This window comes from Mixophyes fleayi, chromosome 7 (assembly GCF_038048845.1).
Source record: "Mixophyes fleayi isolate aMixFle1 chromosome 7, aMixFle1.hap1, whole genome shotgun sequence".
Taxonomy (NCBI): domain Eukaryota; kingdom Metazoa; phylum Chordata; class Amphibia; order Anura; family Limnodynastidae; genus Mixophyes; species Mixophyes fleayi.
In genome coordinates, this window is record NC_134408.1 from 68,092,579 (window position 1) to 68,112,402 (window position 19,824).

Here is a 19,824-nt window from a genome sequence, read left to right on the forward strand (position 1 = left end):
CCCTCGACTGTCTGTGGCTTGACATACACTACAAATGGCTATACAATTGTTGTCTGGATTTGGGTAGAAATAATTCCACACATAAGAAGTGGATTTGTTTGTTTTATGCCCAGGCATGACAATGGCCTTTTTCTTGTCACGTGCCAGAACTGCTGCCACTGGTGCAGGACTTACACAAACAACCTCATCCTCATCAACATCCTCATGAGCGCCCTCGTCACCTACACAAATCTCCCCCTCATCCTCTTCTAATTCCAAAGTGGCATCCTCAATTTGTGTATCACCGGCTACACTCGGGCTATTAAGGCACACATCAGCAGAATGTTCATGATTAGACATCCCACTGTTGGATGGACCCTCCACAGGGATTGGTGTCATTTGTGAATCAGAGCAAACATTATCCTCTAATGCCTTACTGTTTTCTTGCAGCTCGGCTTTGACGCGTAACAGTAGTTGTGCACCAATTGTAGGCTCGGTAACTTTTTGGGATCTGCCACTAATAGCCAAAGGTGAAGGCCTCATTCTCTCTTTGCCACTGCGTGTGTAGAATGTCATGTTGCCAATTTTTTTTTTTATCGGCACTTAACTTTTGCTCAGTAACAATTCTTTTTCGCTTCAACACAGTAAATTTTTTATTTGTTTATTTGATTTCGAAACACTGTGTAGTTTGACATCGCCTTGCCCAGATGACGTACTGGGAACACTAACATCAGGACTGGTGACAGAACCTGGTTGCTCATTCTGATCATATGTGGACTGCTTTGAATCCATTCTGAGCCCAAAGCACTTGTAATGCTAAAAATTATTTGGTAAGATACTGCTGACAGATAGTAAATTTGACAGCCAGAAATATTTATGTACAATTATGGAGGACACCCCAAAAGCACTGGGGAGTGCTAAAAATTATTTGGTAGATACTGCTGACAGATAGTAATTTTGACAGCCAGAAATATTTATGTACAATTATGGAGGACACCCCAAAAGCACTGGGGAGTGCTAAAAATTATTTGGTAGATACTGCTGACAGATAGTAATTTTGACAGCCAGAAATATTTAGGCAAAATAATGGGGGACACCCAAAAAGCACTTTGAGTGCCAAATATTGGAAAAAAACAAAAACCTCCTCTATCCACCTCTCTTCTCTAAGGATTTTTGTTGGAATCAGAATATTGTATTCTCTGTCCCTGCTCTAATCAGCCTGTGACTACACCCTGCTCTCTCCCTCTGTCAAATGGCGATGGATTGCTGTGGAGGCGTGTATTTATAATCTTCAAGTATCGCGTGAACCGAGCCCCGAGATACGACGAAAGGGACAGCATATTGTGCAGTTATAATGAGTTTACCACCTTGATTAGATTTCTACAAATTATATATAATTCATAAGGTATATCTTACCCCTTTAAGGCTGGGTAATTTTTGGGGAAATAGGAGTTCACTATGTCCTAAATGTCAATCTATGTCAGGCTCCTTCTGGAACTTGCTATAGGAGTGCCCTATGACACAAAAGTTCCGTAAAAAGGTTATAAGCTATATTGTGGGAACTTGTATTTCTATTCTACTTGCAGATCCAGTTTGTTTGGTCTATTCTTGACTCAAGCTGTAGATAGAATAACTAGTCAATATCTGATAAATATATTAATACTTGGCAAAGTATGCATAGCTCGTACTTAGATGGCCAACAGTCTCCCTAAAATAGAAGACTGGATAACCTTAGTAAATGAGACGGTTGGACATGAGAAGTTTGTGTATTCTAGCAAAAACTGGGTTTTAAAATGTGACCAAATATGGGGTAAGTGAATCAATTCTAGATATGTGATGGAGCAAAATTATGCTGTCACGAATGGGGGTCTTAGCCCTGTTTACACCACTCGGCGGTACCATATTACCGTACATCTTCATCCTGGTCGTATGCAGCATGTTATCCTGGGACAATAATGACTTCTGTCTGCAGCACTGGAGGCTGCCATCTTGGGTGAGACATTTGCTAAGCTTTCTGCTGAGTCCTGATCCCATTCCCCAATTGGCTTCCTCAGCAGACTATAAGAGTCCCCTCCTACACTCAGCAAGTTGCCAGTGCAACACTTCCTAGTTCCTGGTTCCAGATCTACAGTTGCTGTTGTTTTTGATGCTATAAACTACCTGCTGAATACAGAGATCTACCCTTCATGTGTACTCCACTTCAACCAGATTACTGCTTCTATTCTCACGCTGTGTACAGATCTCCACCATTACCTCTGAGTGAATTCAACCTCAACCTGCTGCTGTGTTATGGACTTCTCTCAGTGAGTTCAACTTCTTCTATTGCTCTTACATGAACTGCAAACCTTTAACAATTTGTGTGAATTCAACTTCATCTTTTGTTGCTATCTGAATTACAACCATTAACCATTTGTGTGAATTGAGCTTCATTCTACTGCTGAAATAAATACCTTGGTAGTTATTCCTCGTGTGGATTCACCAACTTTGCACCTGCAAGCAAGCTCTATGAGCAAGACATTTATCCAGCTCCCCAGTTTCCACTACACTCCTGCCACAGCTAGTCCCTGGGTTCCCGAGACAGATCCAGAAACCCTATTGCCGTGACAGTTTGAACTGGCCCAATGGATCCGGCAGGGGAACATACCCCAAGACTTAGTCCGAAGTCTAGTTGAACGCATGGAAAAGCAGGAAACTACTCAGGAGCAAGTGATGAAATATTTGCAGGAGCTATCTGCCTGTATGGCAAAATTTAGGACTGCTTTGACACGGACACCTACCCAAATCCCTTCAGAGAGTACCATCGCCAATGTTGTACCAGGTCCACCGTACCGGTTGGTTCTTCCTATGCCAGCCAAATATGATGAAGACCCAAAGAAATGTAGAAGGTTCCTGAACCAATGCAGTATTCACTTTGAGCTACAGCCGGCTAATATTCCTACAGATCGAACTAAGACTGCCTATATTATTTCACTTCTATCAGTGCAAGCCTTAGCTTGGGCATCTCCCCTCTGGGAGCAGTCTGATCCCATTCTGTCCAACGTCAATGAGTTCCTAACCCTATTCCGGAGAAAATTTGACAAGCCTGAGAGATCATTATCTGCCGCTGCTGACATTCTACAAGTTGCGACAAGCCCAATCATCTGTGGGTCAATATGTAGTCCAATTCAGATCCCTTTCATGGAACAATGATGCACTAGTGGCAGCCTTTTGGCAAGGTCTCTCTGACCGCATCAAGGATGAGTTAGACACACACGAGACTTGCCCACCAATCTGGATGATCTGATCGTTGTGCAATCGAATAGATCTGATGTTCCGAGAAAGAAGTTTAGAGAAAAGGGGTTCAGACTATATCAAGCCATGTCAGACTCCTCGAATACAGTCTCCTTCTCCCCCTCAAGAAGAACCCATGCAATTGGCAGGGCACGGTTCACGCCCACCGAGCGTGAGCGGAGGGTTAAACTGAAACTCTGCATCTAGGGTGGTGCTTCCAGCCACTCTCTGAAATCTTGCTCCCAGAGGTGGGGAAACGCCACCTCCTAACCAACAGTGAGGAGGTTGGGATTCGGAGTTACTGTTCGTCCTCCTCAAGCTAGAGACTGTGTTCTCCATTGTGACTTTGAGACTGTGTCAAAATTCAGTGTGCACCTCTGCTCTCTTGGACTCAGGAGCTGCAGGCAACTTCATGTCGGCTCAGTTAGCCATTCCTCTGGACCAGATGTCTCCACCCATCTTTCTAAAAGCTGTAGATGGGAGTTGTATCCCTGGTGGCACCATCTGTTGCTTTACATCTCCAGTGACCTTGCAGGGGTCCTACATGCTGAGATCATTCAATTTCTAGTGATTCCCGAGGCCACCAATTCCATTGTTCTGGGTTTCCTGTGGCTCCAACGCCACAACCCCCGTATCGACTGGTCTTCTCCCCAAGTGCTCTCCTGATGCCCGGAATGCACTAAAACTTGTCTTCAGAAGATATTTCCTCATCGCAAAACCTCCAACAAAGAGACTCCACTTATTCCTGTGCCCTACCGAGACTACATAGATGTCTTCAGTAAGCAGGCTGCAGAGACTTTGCCATCTCATCGGATCTGGGACTGCCCCATAGATTTGATACAAGGAAAGATTCCACCCCATGGACGGGTTTTACCCTCTCTCTGTTCCTGAGACACAGGCTATGTCTGAATATATCAAGGAGAATTTAGAAAGTGGCTTCATTCGCCCATCTTCTTCAACTGCTGGAGCCGGATTTTTTTTTGCTAAAAAGAAGGATGGTGGTCTTTGCCCCTATATAGACTATCAGGGACTTAATGACAGATACCCGCTGCCTCTTATCACAGAACTCTTTGATCGGGTCAAAGGAGCTACCATCTTTACCAAGCTTGATCTCTGTGGCGCCTATAATTTGATCTGGATTAGACAAGGTGATGAGTGGAAGACAGCATTTAACACCAGGGATGGACATTATGAGTATCTCGTTATGCCCTTCGGACTCAGTAATGCTCCCGCGGTCTTCCAAGGCTTCATGAACAAAATTTTCCGAGATCTCTTGTACAACACCTTAGTAGTTTACCTGGATGATATTCTTATTTTCTCTCCAGATATCAAGTCTGATAGAACCCATGTCAAGGAGGTCCTTCAACGCCTCCGTAAGAACAAGTTGTACTGTAAGCTGGAAAAATGCACTTTCGAGGTTAACACCATTCCTTTCCTGGGTTACATCATCTCAGGAAGTGGTCTACGCATGGATCCAGACAAGGTATAAGATATTATAAATTGGCCTCAACCTACTACCTTGAGAGCAATACAACGATTCCTTGGGTTCGCTAATTATTACCGGAAATTTATTTGAGGCTACTCTATGGTAGTAGCGCTTATTACCGCTTTAACAAGAAAAGGTTCCAACCCTTCTAAGTGGTCTCTCGAAGCACAGACAGCTTTTCAGCAATTGAAAAAAGCATTTATTTTGGCTCCTATCCTTTGCAACCTGACATTAACTGCCCATTCTATTTGGAGGTTGATGCTTCCTCGGTTGGTGTGGGGGCCGTACTTTCCCAGAAGTCTCTGCGCGAACAATGGCATCCATATGGATTCTTCTCTAAGAAATTTCTCCCTGCTGAGTGGAATTATGCCATTGGAGACGAAGAATTGCTTGCAATTAAGTTGACTCTAGAAGAATGGCGATATTTGCTGGAAGGGGCTCGTTATCCAGTGACAGTTTATACAGATCATAAGAGCTTATTGTATCTGAAGACTGCACAGTGTATGAACCCTCGTCAGTCTCGCTAGGCGCTGTTCTTCTCTCAGTTTGACATTCATGTTACTTACAGTCCGGGCTCTAAGAACTGTAAGGCAGATGCCCTGTCACGGTCAATAGTAGAGAATGAGGATCCCAATCCTTCTGAACTATGACCTATTATCAGTATTACGTGCATCGCAGCCACCAAACCTGAGCCAATCCCTACTCAAGGCAAACTTTTGTGGCAGAACCTCTACGCAAGAAACTTTTCAACTAGGCGCATTGTTCTAAATTTGCAGGACATGCTGGTGTGCGGAAAACTCATGCTCTTATTCAAAGGAGTTATTGGCGGCCAACTCTTCTTAAAGATGTTGAACTGCTTGTCGCAGCATGTTCCAAGTGTGCCCAACATAAGAATTCCAGGCAAGCGCCAGCCGGTTTGCTACTACCCCTGCCGATTCCTTACTGTCCATGGACCCACATATCCATGGATTTCATTAGTGATCTGCCGAGTTCTAACACCTTTAACACTATATGGGTAGTGGTTGACATATTTTCAAAAATGGCACACTTTATCCCACTCCAAAGTCTTCCAACTGCTCCTATACTTGCCCAAGTTTTCATCAAGGAGATTTTCCGCTTGCATGGATGTCCTGAGGAGACTGTGTCTGACCGAGGAGTTCAGTTTCTAGCTAAATTTTGGCGTTCCCTGTGTAAGGCTCTCCAAGTTAAACTGAACTTCTCTTCCTCATACCATTCACAGTCCAATGGTCAGACTGAAAGAATCAATCAGGATCTAGAACCCTTCATCAAACTCTACGTGTCCTCCTCTCAGGACGATTGGTCAACTCTGCTTCCCTGGGCAGAATTCACTCGCAACTCTCACTATCATGAGTCGTCTTCTTCTACTCCATCTTCACAGTTTATGGACTTCATCCTTGAATACCAGTATTTTCCCCGTTATCTGCAACTTCTGTTCCAGCCTCTGAAACAGCCCTGAAAAAAAATTGGCAAACAAATGGTGCCAGGTCCGTGAGTCCGTACTCAAAGCCTCTCATAACTATAACATTCGAGCGGATAAGAAACGTAGAGCCATTCCTGACATGAAAAATGGGGACAGAGTTTGGCTATCTACCCGCAATCTCCGTCTCAGAGTACCTTCCATGAAGTCCGCTCCTCGCTTCATCGGTCCATTCAAAATCTCCAAGGTAATTAACTCTGTTTCCTACAAACTTCAGTTGCCATAGTATCTCAAGGTTCCAAACACTTTTCCCATTTCCCTTCTAAAACCGCTGGTGTTGAACAGATTTTATTCTCCTAAAGCTGGTTCACTCCCCATTCTGACTGAACAGAGCGAGGAATATGAGATAAAGGCCATTATGGACTCTCGCTTTCGACAAATTCATCTGTAATATCTGGTCAATTAGAAGGGCTATGGTCCTGAGGAGAGGTCTTAGATCAAAGCTTCTGATGTTCATGGTCCCGCCTTAGTCAAAAGATTCCATCAGAAATTTCATGCTAAGCCCCATATTAGGTGGCCAGTGGCCACCCTTCGAGGGGGGGAAGTACTGTCACAAATCGGGGTCTTAGACCTGTTTACACCACTCGGCGGTACCATATTACCGTACATCTTCTTCCTGGTCGTATGCAGCATGTTATCCTGGGACTATCGTGACTTCTGTCTGCAGCACTGGAGGCTGCCATCTTGGGTGAGACATTTGCTAAGCTTCCTGCTGAGTCTGAACACCTGATCCCATTCCCCAATTGGCTTCCTCTGCAGACTATAAGAGTCCCCTCCTACACTCAGCAAGTTGCCAGTGCAACACTTCCTAGTTCCAGATCTACAGTTGTTGTTGTTTCTGTTGCTCCAAACTACCTGCTGAATACAGAGATTTACCCTTCATGTGTACTCAGCTTCATCCGGATTAATGCTTCTATTCTCACGCCCTGTACAGATTTCCACCATTACCTCTGAGTGAATTCAACCTCAGCTTGCTGCTGTGTTATGTACTTCTCTCAGTGAGTTCAACTTATTCTATTGCTCTTACATGAACTGCAAACCTTAACCATTTGTGTGATTTCAACTTCATCTGCTGCTGTTATATGAACTGCAAACATTAACCATTCGTGTGAATTCAACTTCATCTTTTGTTGTTATCTGAATTACAACCATTAACCATTTGTGTGAATTCAGATTCATTCTACTGCTGAAATAAATACCTTGGTAGTTATTCCTCGTGTGGATTCACCTTCTTTGCACCTGCAAGCAAGCTCTATGAGCAAGACATTTATCCAGCCCCCCAGTTTCCACTACACTCCTGCCACAGCTACTCCCTCGGGTCCCGAGACGGATCCCAGAAACCCTATTGCCGTGACAAATGCATTTTATGACTGAATTTGTGGGCGCCCAGCAATCAAACAATACTGTAGATAATTTGGTATGTTTAATTATTCTGTTATTTATGAAACATATGGTTAGAAATTGCTGAGCTGGTTATCTGTATTGTCGTCATAAGGGATTGCAAAAAACTTTGCGCTCATGGTGTGTTTTCTTTGAGTATCATATCCTTAATAAATGAATATTATATGTAACTGTTTTGTATTATAGTTGAAAATGAAAAATAAACTTGAAATAAAAAAGTAGAGGTTTACAAACCTCTACAGGGATAGCCAAAAAAATAGAAGGAAAAAGAAATGTATTAAAATAGTGATTTTTCTCCCATTGTCCGCTTTACATTTGCAGATTAAAAAAACACAAAAGTAACCATATAAAGAAAGCTAAGAATTTGTTAATATTAGAAAGTGAAGGGACGCTAATGAAATACTTGAGAAAAAAGGTATGTCTTTAGTCTGTTTTTAAAGATTTCTAGAGTGGGGGCATCACAGATTGTACAAAGCAGCGAGTTCCAGAGAATAGGAGCAGCAATGCTAAAAGCTCAAGCCTCAAATGAAGTATAGGAAATTCTATGACCTGTTAATAGTCCTTCATCTGTGGATCAAAGTGAGCACGTGGGAGAATAAAGTACACAGAAGCTGCTTCAATTTTCTAGGACCTTGGTTATGTAGGCCTTTGATAGTGCATCAGACAAACTTAAAACAGAATCACATCTTACAGGCAGCAAGTGAAGGGAATGGAGAACAGGTGTTATGTGTCAAGAATGGGCCTGGTTAGTTAACAGCCTAATTGTTACATTTTATACCAGCTGCAGGTGGTGCAGCTATTTTTCTGGGAGACCCAAGTAGAGTGCATTGCAGTAATCCAAGAGTGAGGATACAAATGCATGTATGAGTGTAAAAAGATCTTATGAGGGAATCAAATGCCTTATTCTGGCAATGTTCTTTAGATGAAAGAATGAGGATTTGATCATGGCTGAAACCAGATGTCTACATTTGAAGACACAATCAGGTATAACACCAATATTCCGTACATAATCAGAGATTTGCAACTCCAAATCCCCAAGCACAGCCAAAAATCTTGTTGTTTGGCATTGAGCTCTTGTCATAAGGACCTCTTTTTTTTTTTAGGAGAATTCAATCTCAGTCAAGTGCCACTTATCCACTCCTGGAGCTCTGCTAAACAGTCATTTAGGATTAGTATTGGGTTCTTAGTACCTGGAGCAAAGGACAGTTGAGTGTCTTCTGCATAGCAGTGGTAGTCCAGGCCATGATGTCTGATTATTTCACCCAGTAGTAGTATGATACGCCAAATAGTATGGGAGATAGGATAAAGTCATGTGGAATGCCACATGAGAGGGTACTGGTGCAGAGGAGTATATTCCTGAAGCCTGAATCCACCACTAAACAGCCAAAGAACATATAACCCAGGTAATCCCCTAAATTATGGGTGTCTTGGTGGATGCATCACTGATTACTAGTTATTTAGTAAATACTTTCCCTTCATAATAATAATAATGATAATAATAATAATAATAATAATAATAATGTTTATTTATATAGTGCCACCATAAAGGTGAAGGAAATGTTATGACATCCATAAATCTTCAGGATGCTTACTTTCATATCCCAATTGCAGTTCATCATCAGCGATTCCTCATGTTCTATCTTCTGGGCCAACACTGAATAACTACGGGTGTTACGTTGAAGGAGCTCTTCTGAGGCGCATATTCAATTGGCCGTGTTACTGTCAAAAGTAATGCGGCTTGCGCACTATCACCGTTATTACGGTAATAGTGCGTGGAATTACCGTTATTACAATACCTTTAACGCCGACTTTTTGCTGCCGGGTTAGAATTTCCGTAATAACGGTAATACTTTTAACGCCCCGTTACTTTTGCGAGTAACGTGGCTAATTGAATATGCCCCTAAGTGTCTATTTAGATAAAGTGGTACTAAGATTGAAAAAAGGAATAGGCTGCGCTGCCTCTAAATATGTTAAGCAGCCAAATGAGAACCTGAGAATGTGTGGGAGACCCCTAAACTTCCAACCAGAGATAGAATAGTTTAGAAATAAACAGGTTCTGGGCGCTTGTAAAAGAGATATGTAACAATTTAATATTGGTAAGACTTGGTATACGATGCGTTCCGGCCGGAACAAAACAACATAGGTTGATGTTATAAAAACAATAAATATACAAACATATAATTGCAGTGCCAAAAAACAAATGATGAATCAAACTCCAACTGATTGCACATAAGTCTATGGTTCGCTTGTAAGCCGGTGGAGTATGCAGTGCAACAATGGATGTGTCAACAGATTGCGCAAAAAATATATATAAATCCAACGGTGTTGATTGGCACAAATTACTCTAGGCATATGAGTGTTGTCGTACAGATCAATCTAGGACCGCATAATGAATCACAGCATTCAGACGTCATCATCACACAACAGCACTAAGCATTATTGCGGGATCATTGTCACCCAATCACAGATCATCTACATTCCCGCATTTGTGATTCATTATGCGGTCCTAGATTGATCTGTACGACAACACTCAAAGGCCTAGAGTGATTTGTGCCAATCAACACCGTTGGATTTATATATATTTTTTTGCGCAATCTGTTGACACATCCATTGTTGCACTGCATACTCCACCGGCTTACAAGCGAACCATAGACTTATGTGCAATCAGTTGGAGTTTGATTCATCATTTGTTTTTTGGCACTGCAATTATATGTTTGTATATTTATTGTTTTTATAACATCAACCTATGTTGTTTTGTTCCGGCCGGAACGCATCGTATACCAAGTCTTACCAATATTAAATTGTAACATATCTCTTTTACAAGCGCCCAGAACCTGTTTATTTCTATACTATTCTAAAAGTGGTACTAAGGACTAACCCAACTTTCTGGCATAAAGTCATGTCCACCATCCATATTAATTAAGAAATTTTACTCCCAGCTTTCTGTCTGCAATCAGCTGATGACAAAGAAAAGAAAGTTACATACACTTAGGGATACATTTATCAAGCTGCGGGTTTGAAAAAGTGGAGATGTTGCCTTAAGCAACCAATCAGATTCTAGCTGTCATTTTGTAGAATGCACTAAATAACTAACTAGAATCTGATTGGTTGTTATAGGCAAGATCTCCACCTTTTCAAAGCTGCAGCTTGATAAATTCACCCTGTAGAGCAATATCAGTCTATTTTAGGAACAAGGAACAGCTCTTGATTCCGACAGGACCCTGGAAAGGACAGGTTTCATCCAAACAGACCATCGTGAAGTGGATTACAGAAGTCATCATATAGGTATATTAGAGGAAAGGACGCAAGTGCCAGCAATTCTTAAAACTCACTCAACAAGAGCAGTTGCAACTTCTTGGACACATAAGGCTCAGGCCTCAACAGCTGATATTTGCAAGACAGCGGATGGTCATCTATTCTTACTCTTACCACACATTATCTACTGGATGTGATATCCTCTACTGATGCCTAGTTTTGGAGACAAATTCTTCACACAGCTACTTAATAGAAATTGGATTATGCAGCATACCTGGCTGATATGATTTTTTTTGGGCCCTCACTATTATTATTTGGGTACATCCCATTGTTAAAGCCACCATTTAGGATCGAGAAGAAAATAAGCAAATTATATTTATTTATATTTAACATTAATTCCTTTTTTACATGGCAGCCTGGTATTCCCACCCATGTTGTACGATATGTTTATGTTTTTATGTTCCAGGAGCAACTTGGGAAATCTCTCAAAGATGCCAGGGAATAAAACTGCACTATAAATTACCTGGGTGCGGTGCTGTTTCCTGTCTCGACCGATTATTATTATTAATATCCTTTATTTGTTAGGTGCACAAGAGTTCTGCAGCGCCGTACACAGCACAAACAGTAGACTATACAGGGTGAAACATTACTGAACAATAAACAAAAAATACCAAAACTTCATAAACTTAGGCAGGCTAATGCAGTAAAGACGGAGCAGAAGAATAGGTATGGAGACAGGAGGGAAGAGGGCACTGCTCAACGAGCTTACATCCTAAGGGAGGATAACAGGAAAACAAAACTCAGGCACAAAGGGAGCCAGTTGAAGTATGTTGGGAGCCGGGAGGAGAGAGAGGAGAACGAGCGGAGGAGATGAGGGGGTTAGGTGGAAGGTTGGTAGGCTTTGAGAAACAGGTGAGTTTTAAGTGCCCGTTTGAAGGAGCACAGATTAGGAGAGAAACGGATGGAGCGAGGGAGGTCGTTCCAGTGACGGGGGCTGCACGGGAGAACTCTTGGATTCTGGAGTGGGAAGAGGCGATCAGAGTGGAGGAGAGGCGACGGTCATTGGCCGAGCTCAGGGAGCAGGCACGAGTGTGAATGGAGAGGAGGTTACAGATATAGGGGGCAGTAGACTGGGAGAGAGCCTTGTAAGTGATGGTGACCTAAGTGACCTAAGGGCATTGTTTATCATTTGCTGATTTCTTGCATCCACAGTTCAGAGCTAAATAATCCAGTGTTTCATTCAGTTGCCTGAAATGAGTTTTCAGCCAACAAACATGCCTACGCATTGTGGCACAAACATATAAATGTACCACCTAGCTTAAAATGATGTAGAAAACAGAGAGGCAGAGCTAGCCTCCTGCTGAGTATGCTGTTAATAGGACTACAGTTTGTTTCCAGCAGCTTATAGTTCCTTGTTGTAACGAAGCCTGGTCATGAGTTGACAATTTGTGTGCCTTATAATTATGTCTCCATGTGGGTTGATTGTATCATGGTGAACACTGTTTTTTTAATTGTTTTTTAAGCATTCTTTTAGCAGTTTGTACTGTGTTTAAAAGCTCTCTCTTTGTTAATTCTCTGTCCCCCTTTATCTCTATTGTCTCCACCCTCCTCCTCATCCTTTTTGTCCAGGTATAGGTACAATAAAATCACTCCCAACCTTAATCAATCTCCCAACTTTTAATTAACTTAATTAATCTCCCAAGCGCTTCCTTTTTCACTCGGTAAAATCATTTAATCATTCATTCATACAGCAATAGGATCTTAGAGTCCTTGTAGTTGGGCCTTGAGCATTTCTCTAAAATGTCTTCCTAAGTTCTAAGGAACTCAATTCGGACGGCTAGTTTTAAAGTTATATAAAGCCTATGTGGTTTGATTCTTGAAACCATAGTTTTCATCCATGAAGCTTCCTAGGTTTTACAATAAGAACTACCCAAAATGCTTTTCAGTTAATTGCAATTAAACATTAAACATAAAGGAGTGGCTCTATTTTTTAAAACAGTTACCCCTTTTAAGGAAAGCAAAACAAACATAAGATGGGCAGGTGAACTCTCATGTGTTCATTATAGCTACACTGTATACTGTATATTGCTATACAAATCCCTTGGCTACTAAAAGTGATTTGTTGAACTGAGTCATGTAAACAAGGTTTACCTGTAATAACTGAGGGTTTAAACTTCTACACAGAGATAGCTCCACCTCATACCAGAGAACAAGTAAAACCTTTAGCCAGAATTACTGAATACACTTAAGGCTGCTAGTCCATTTTGGTTACAATATATTCCTACAGTCCCTGTTAACAAGTCCTCACACTGCCTGTATACTGCACAAAAGTTTGCAACAACAGTTTCTAGAAAGTTCTTCCTCTAATATTGCAGAGGCTACTGATTAGTGTGCATATGCACCATTAATACCCCAAGAGGCTAAAAGGACAATAACCCCTCTCGCAGTGTAGATGCAGTAGCAAAATATTATGGTAACCTCTACAAGTTGATAGACCGTCTTCTGAAAAATAACAGATCAGTAGTTTTTACTACACAAAAAAGGGATACATATCCCTCTGGCCAATATTAGATCCATTAGAGTTCAGTAAAACAGCTCCAATTATAAAATGGGAAGAGTGCCTACAATGTTTCCTGTCCACTTTAACTGGGTATAAATTATTTTCTTCAATGTGGTCATGCCTCTTTTTGCTCATAACACATTGAAGGATTTATTACTTTAATCATCTGTGGGTCCACTTAACCACCAAGGCTGCATAAAATTAGGGGCTTCCCTTTGTGGTGGAAACAATTTGGGGAACTGTCCAAAGGTGCTGCCGATGTGGCAATGTGTAATTACACCTATATAAAAATTTATGAGCTCTAGCACACCGCTAGATTATATGATTGCTCTGCCACATAATTTCCATATTAACACTAAAAACATACCACGTCGCCTCTATCTAAAAATTTTAATAGAGTATACTTCTGCCAATCTATGGAAAATATTTATTTGCAAGTGAACTCACCTTTTTCACATAGGACCCAATATTGGAGGGATAGGGATAACTTTTCTCATACACTCACATATGTCAACATGTCTGGTAGTTGGCTACCCTCTCTAAGCTTTATATATAAACTAGCACTGAGCTGGGCTTCTACTATGATTTAATTTCTGCAATCAGGCTCTACACACTCCTAGACCTGCAGAATCTCATCTACCTTGAGGACAGGAATGATGGAACACAGTAAACCTGGCAAGCGTGGCAGGAGGGTGCCACACTATTGGGGCACCCCACTGGGCCTGTATGTGCCGATAAAAAATATTTTCCAACGTGGTCCAGTAAGAAAGTGCCTTTCCACATTCCGAGTCTGCCATTGGAATAAGCATGCACAATGACTATTCAGTGAAGTACCAATCCCAGACAGAGTGGTGTCGGAGAACCCAGCACCATCCCTGCTATTCTGCACTTTACCAGTGTACTACCCTATATACACTATATGGACAAAAGTATTTTGACGCTTGACCATCACTCCAACAGGGACTCTAATGACACTGTATTCAAATACATATACTTAAATATGGAGTTTGTTTCCCTTTTGCAGCAATAACAGCTTCCACTCTTCTTAGGAGGCTTTTCACAAGACGTTGGAGTGTTTTTGTGGGAATTTGTGCTCATTCATTTTGTAGAGCATTTATAAGGTCAGGCACTGTTGTTGGATGAGAAGGACTGGCTCGCACTCTCCGTTCCAGTTCATCCCAAAGGTGTTCGATGGTGGTCAGGGCTCTGAGCGGGCCAGTCAAGTTATTCCACACCGAACAGATCAAACCATGTCTTTGTAGTCCTTGCTTAGTGCACTGGGGCACAGTCATGTTGGGAAAAAAAAGGGCCTTCCCCAAACTGTTGCCACAAAGTTGGAAGCATAGCATTGTCCAAAATGGCTTGCATGCAGCTGCTTGGCCGTGAAAAACCAATTCCATTAAGCTCCTGTCGCACCGTTTTTGTGCTTACAGTAATGCCAGTGGAATTTGGGAACTGTTCAGCTATGGAATCAGCAGAGTGTTGGCGACTTTTACGCACCATGCGCCTTAGCAGTGGTTGATCCCGCTTTGTGATTTTACGAAGTCTTCCTCTTCGTGGCTGAGTTGCTGTTGTTCCTAAATGCTTCCACTACTAATAATATCACTAACAGTTGACTGTGGAATATCCAGCAGGGATGAAATTTCACGAACCGTGTTATTGCAAAGGTGGCATCCTATCACAGTGCCACGCTTGAAGTCACTGAGCTCTTCAGAACGACCCATTTTGCATTACAAATGTTTGCAAATGGAGACTGCATTGCTAGATGCTTGATTTTATACACCTCTGGTAATAGGTCTGACTGAAACACCTCAATTCAATAATTAACAGGTATGATTAACAGGTATGGCCAAATATTTTTGTTCATATAGTGTATGTTGTACGAAAAATATGCTGCTATAAATTATACTGTTTATCTTCTTCTATTTTACTTTTACTTGTTTGTTTTATTTATAACATGTTTAATGTAATTCTCTTCTATTAACACTTACTTTTTGTATCCTCCCCCTAAAAATATGAAAACACATTGTTGGAATAAAAAGATGAAGAAATAAACGTTTAAATTGGTATATCCTAAACATTTTTATACACACAAATACTGAGTAGTATCAATTGAATTGTGATCTACTTTAGAATAAAATTGATAAGGTACAATAAGTTAAAACGAGTTTGTTGCCACAAGTCTAAAAAAATCATTTACTTTAAATATATTACATTTTATATAGAGTGAATCATTGGACTTTGAAAGCAAAAAAATCTAATTTCATAAAATCTTCAATTTTTTCTAAAGTAGACTTTTTTAAAACAGAAAGTACTTCAAACAAAAATAGGAAACCTGTTGGGAATAAAAATACATTACTAACTAGAAGGGTAAAAAGAGATGCTTTGAGTTATTTATAGAACTCTATTAGGGGCATATTCAATTGTGCAGTTTCCGCGGCGCGTTAAAACTACTACCGTTATTACGGTAATAGCTGGATTTCAGCTCGCAGCTCCCTGAGCCGCGAGCTGAAATCCAGCGAGAAAACTACCGTAATAACGTTTTTTATGCGCACTATTACTGTAGTAACGGTAAAAGCGCGACGAGCGCGAGATTTTTGGTATTTCCGCCGAGAATTGAATATGCCCCAAAATATATATTGAATTGGATATATATGGTCTAATCAAAAGCCATCATGACTCATATGTTTCATTATATGTTGATGCGCATATAAAAAGCATCATGATAATTAACAGGTTAGTACATAAACTTCTCGAAACATCTTCTTTTAGAAAAAACAACAGACTTCATAATTGTACTCACGTTCCATAAAATAGGGGCCAGACTCAATTCTCCAGACAATTTGCCCTTTTTGTGTTCCCGTTACACCTCTATTCTTGGAATCCCAGAAGTTTGCTGGACAATTTTCATCTAAAAATTAAAGTACAGTGTATCAGTATTAAATAATTTCATAAAAATATAACACAAAAAGCAAGCATGTTATAAAAGTGTAGTTTGTAAGTAACCATTTCAATGCACTCTCATATATACACAGTCATGTCCTTATATTAAGGTTGTCTCTAATAAATCGCATTCCGCCATGTTAATTTTGTGAGAGGGGGGAATGGTATTTGAGGGGCTACATTTTAAAAGGTATCAAAGCTATCAAACTGAAATGCGGCTTGACAATGGAGAACCATCTACGGGTGCTGCATGCCAAATTTCAGAACAAAAAGATTAAAAAAAAAAATGAGGAATAATTTGGACTGCTTTTGAGGGGTGACAATTTTGAGAAAGTTACAATTTTTTTTACAATTTGGTAAACTATGCCAATTTTAAAAGTAAGGGATTTCATAGAATTTCACATGTCAAACATGGCTGACTCCTCTTGATTTCCTTCTGTAAGCTGGAGGAATTAGCCATATCTGCAGGCTACAGGGAAGATGGCTGGGGTTTTGGGGCTGTGGTGGATGCCCACTAATATTTTTAGCCCTGGCACTGCTGTCATAATAAAGTTTAATGGGTCAGTGTGGTGCAAGAGGCGACTGTTACAAAGCTCATTTTAAACTTCGTGTCTGTTAGTGACGACAGTTAATTTATTCACTGCACTGAGCTGGGGGTGGAAAATTTAAAACTGCTCTGCGTTTCCTGCACTCATCATACGGAGCAGTGATCACTGTGGGAATAAGATATATGAAATGTTTTCTGCTCTGTATGCCCACTTGGCACCAATAATCCCCAGGGAACAAGCCCAGAAAGGGAACAATGTGGACTGTAGTCAGAACCTATCAACACACCTCTAAACTGATGATGAACACCCATGCACAATCCGGGATCTCTGAAAGATGATTCTTTGCCTGTGAAGCACTTTTTGTGCAAAGCAATGATAACTGCACGTGTTTCCTTGCAGGTAACTATGGTTAACAGAGGAAGAACAATGATTTCAAGTACCATCCTCCTTTTAAAGGTTCCGGTCTGTTATTCTAACTGAATCAGCATGACAGAGTGATCTTCAGCCTTGTCCTCGTTCAACACTCTCACCTGTCTTAACGAGAGAATCTATGACCTGATGTCAGCTGGTCCTTTTGTGGCAGAGCTGAAATGCAGTGGAAATGTTGTTGGGGATAAAGTTCATTGTCATGACTTTAAAATTAATTGCAATTCATCTGATTACTCCTTATGACATTCTGGAGTATGTGCAAATTGCCATCATAAAAACTGAAGCAGCAGACTTTGTGAAAAACAATATGTGTGTCATTCTCAAAACTTTTGGCCATGAATGTATATTATTATTAACATGTGGGTTAAAGTTGTTTGGATACTGAGGTATTAATTGGGGGGAATGATTTGGGTTCTGTGCAGGTATTGATAAAGAGTATGAAGGACAGGGCCAGACTGGAACTAAAAATCAGCCCTGGCATTTATAGCACACAGGCCCACGCGTTGTGGGCTCCATGCACTATATTGTTGCACACTGATGCTGGCGCAGTGCGCGTTGCTGGTGCAGTATAACATCATGTAGTATGAGTGTGTGTCTGTGGGGGGTATTTATTTCTCCTAATGACCCTCAACATTACATTGTTAGCACCCATATTACATCAATAAATACCTACTCGACCACTCTGGCCCACTTCTGGCTCCCGTTGCTGTCTTCACCTCAGCGCTAATTGCCCCTACCCTCTTCTTGCCCCTTCTCTCATTCACAGTCCCCCCTGTCTCTCACCATGCCACCCCGCTCCTTTCCAATACCCATCCTCTCCCCTAGCCCCTTTCTCTTGCCCAACTCTCACTGCCCCACCCCTCACCCTCCCCCTCCCCCTCGCTCCATTAACCCTGATAATCTCATCCGCATCTCCCCTCTTCCCTCCCTCCCTTTCTCTTGTGCCCTTTGGAACTCCAGGTCCATCTGCAACAAACTTTCCTCCATCCATGACCTCTTCATCTCCAACTCTCTTAATCTTCTTGCCATCACTGAAACCTGGCTTACTTCTTCTGATACCGTTTCACCCGCCGCTCTCTCCTATGGGGGCCTTTCCTTCAGCCACTCCACCAGACCAGACGAGCGTCCAGGAGGCGGAGTGGGCCTCCTCCTATCCCCTAACTGCACTTTTCGTGTCATTCCTACTTTATCTTCCCTCTCCTTCTCCTACTCCTCTTTTGAAGTACACTCCATCCGTCTCTTCTCCCCCATCCACCTCCGTGTCTCCGTCATCTACCGTCCCCCAGGCCCCTTCCCCCTTTTCCTTGACACCTTCGCTGCCTGGCTCCCCCACTACCTTTCCTCTGACCTTCCCTCCATCATACTTGGCGACTTTAATATCCCTAATGACAACTGTTCAGACCCCGCCACCATTAAACTTCTCGCCCTTTCCTCCTCCCTAGGCCTTACTCAGTGGACCTCTTCCTCCACCCACTGTCTTGGTCACTCACTTGACCTGGTTTTCTCTCATCTCTGTGATCTCTCTGACTTCGCCAACTCTCCCTTCTGACCACCACCTCCTCTCCTTCACTCTGTCCTCCTCCCCTGTTCCTGCCTCGCCCAAAGCCACCCTCACTAGACGTAACCTGGATGCTATTGACCCCACCTCCTTCTCCTCCTCTCTCGAAACTCTCCTTTCACGCCTTCCCTCCCTGGCCTGTCCCGACCAGGCCTCTCTCTACAATCACTCCCTCACCACTGCCCTGGACGCTGTTGCCCCGGCCTCTTCTATTCGCCGACGCCGCATTATTTTCCAACCCTGGCACTCAAAACTCACCTGCTTCCTCCAAAGATGCTCTCGCACTGCTGAACGCCTCTGGAGGAAATTTCTCTCCCTGGCTGACTTCCTCCACTTTAAATTCATACTCTCTTCTTTTTCCTCTGCCCTCTCCCTCGCTAAACAATCCTTCTTTAAGTCCCTCATTTCTTCTCAGTCCTCCAATCCCTGCCGCCTCTTTGCCACCTTCAGCTCCCTCCTCTCCACCCCCCTCCCCCTCTGCCCCGCCTTCCCTCTCCGCTTCTGACTTCACCACTTTCTTCTCTTCCAAAATTGAGGCCATCAGACTGAACATCTCCTCCTCCCCTTCTCCCGCCACCCTCATCGCTTCACCTCCCCCCATCAACCAACTCTGGTGCTCCTTCAGCCCTACAACCGGTGAAGAAGTTTGCTCCCTTATTCTTTCCTCTCCACCCTCTACCTGCCCTCTCGATCCCATCCCCTCCTACCTCCTTCGCTCTCTCTCTCTCCAACGGCCTGCTCTTACCTAGCACACCTTTTCAACCTATCACTCTCCTCTGGTGTAGTACCCTCCTCTTTTAAACATGCTCTTATCTCTCCTATCCTCAAAAAACCCAATCTTGACCCCACCTCTCTTGCTAACTATCGCCCTATCTCTCTTCTCCCCTATGCCTCCAA

General features: G+C 42.3%; 1 protein-coding gene across 3 annotated transcripts in view; it reads right to left on the reverse strand.

Moving 5' to 3' along the window:
• The window catches only part of HECW2 (HECT, C2 and WW domain containing E3 ubiquitin protein ligase 2), a 423,985-nt gene that overhangs the window by 212,113 nt on the left and 192,048 nt on the right, over positions 1–19,824 (reverse strand). For all 3 annotated transcript variants that reach the window (XM_075179947.1, XM_075179946.1, XM_075179948.1), the window contains one exon: positions 16,253–16,360. In XM_075179947.1, coding sequence (XP_075036048.1) covers positions 16,253–16,360 — 108 coding nt within the window. The remainder of the gene's footprint in view (positions 1–16,252; positions 16,361–19,824) is intronic.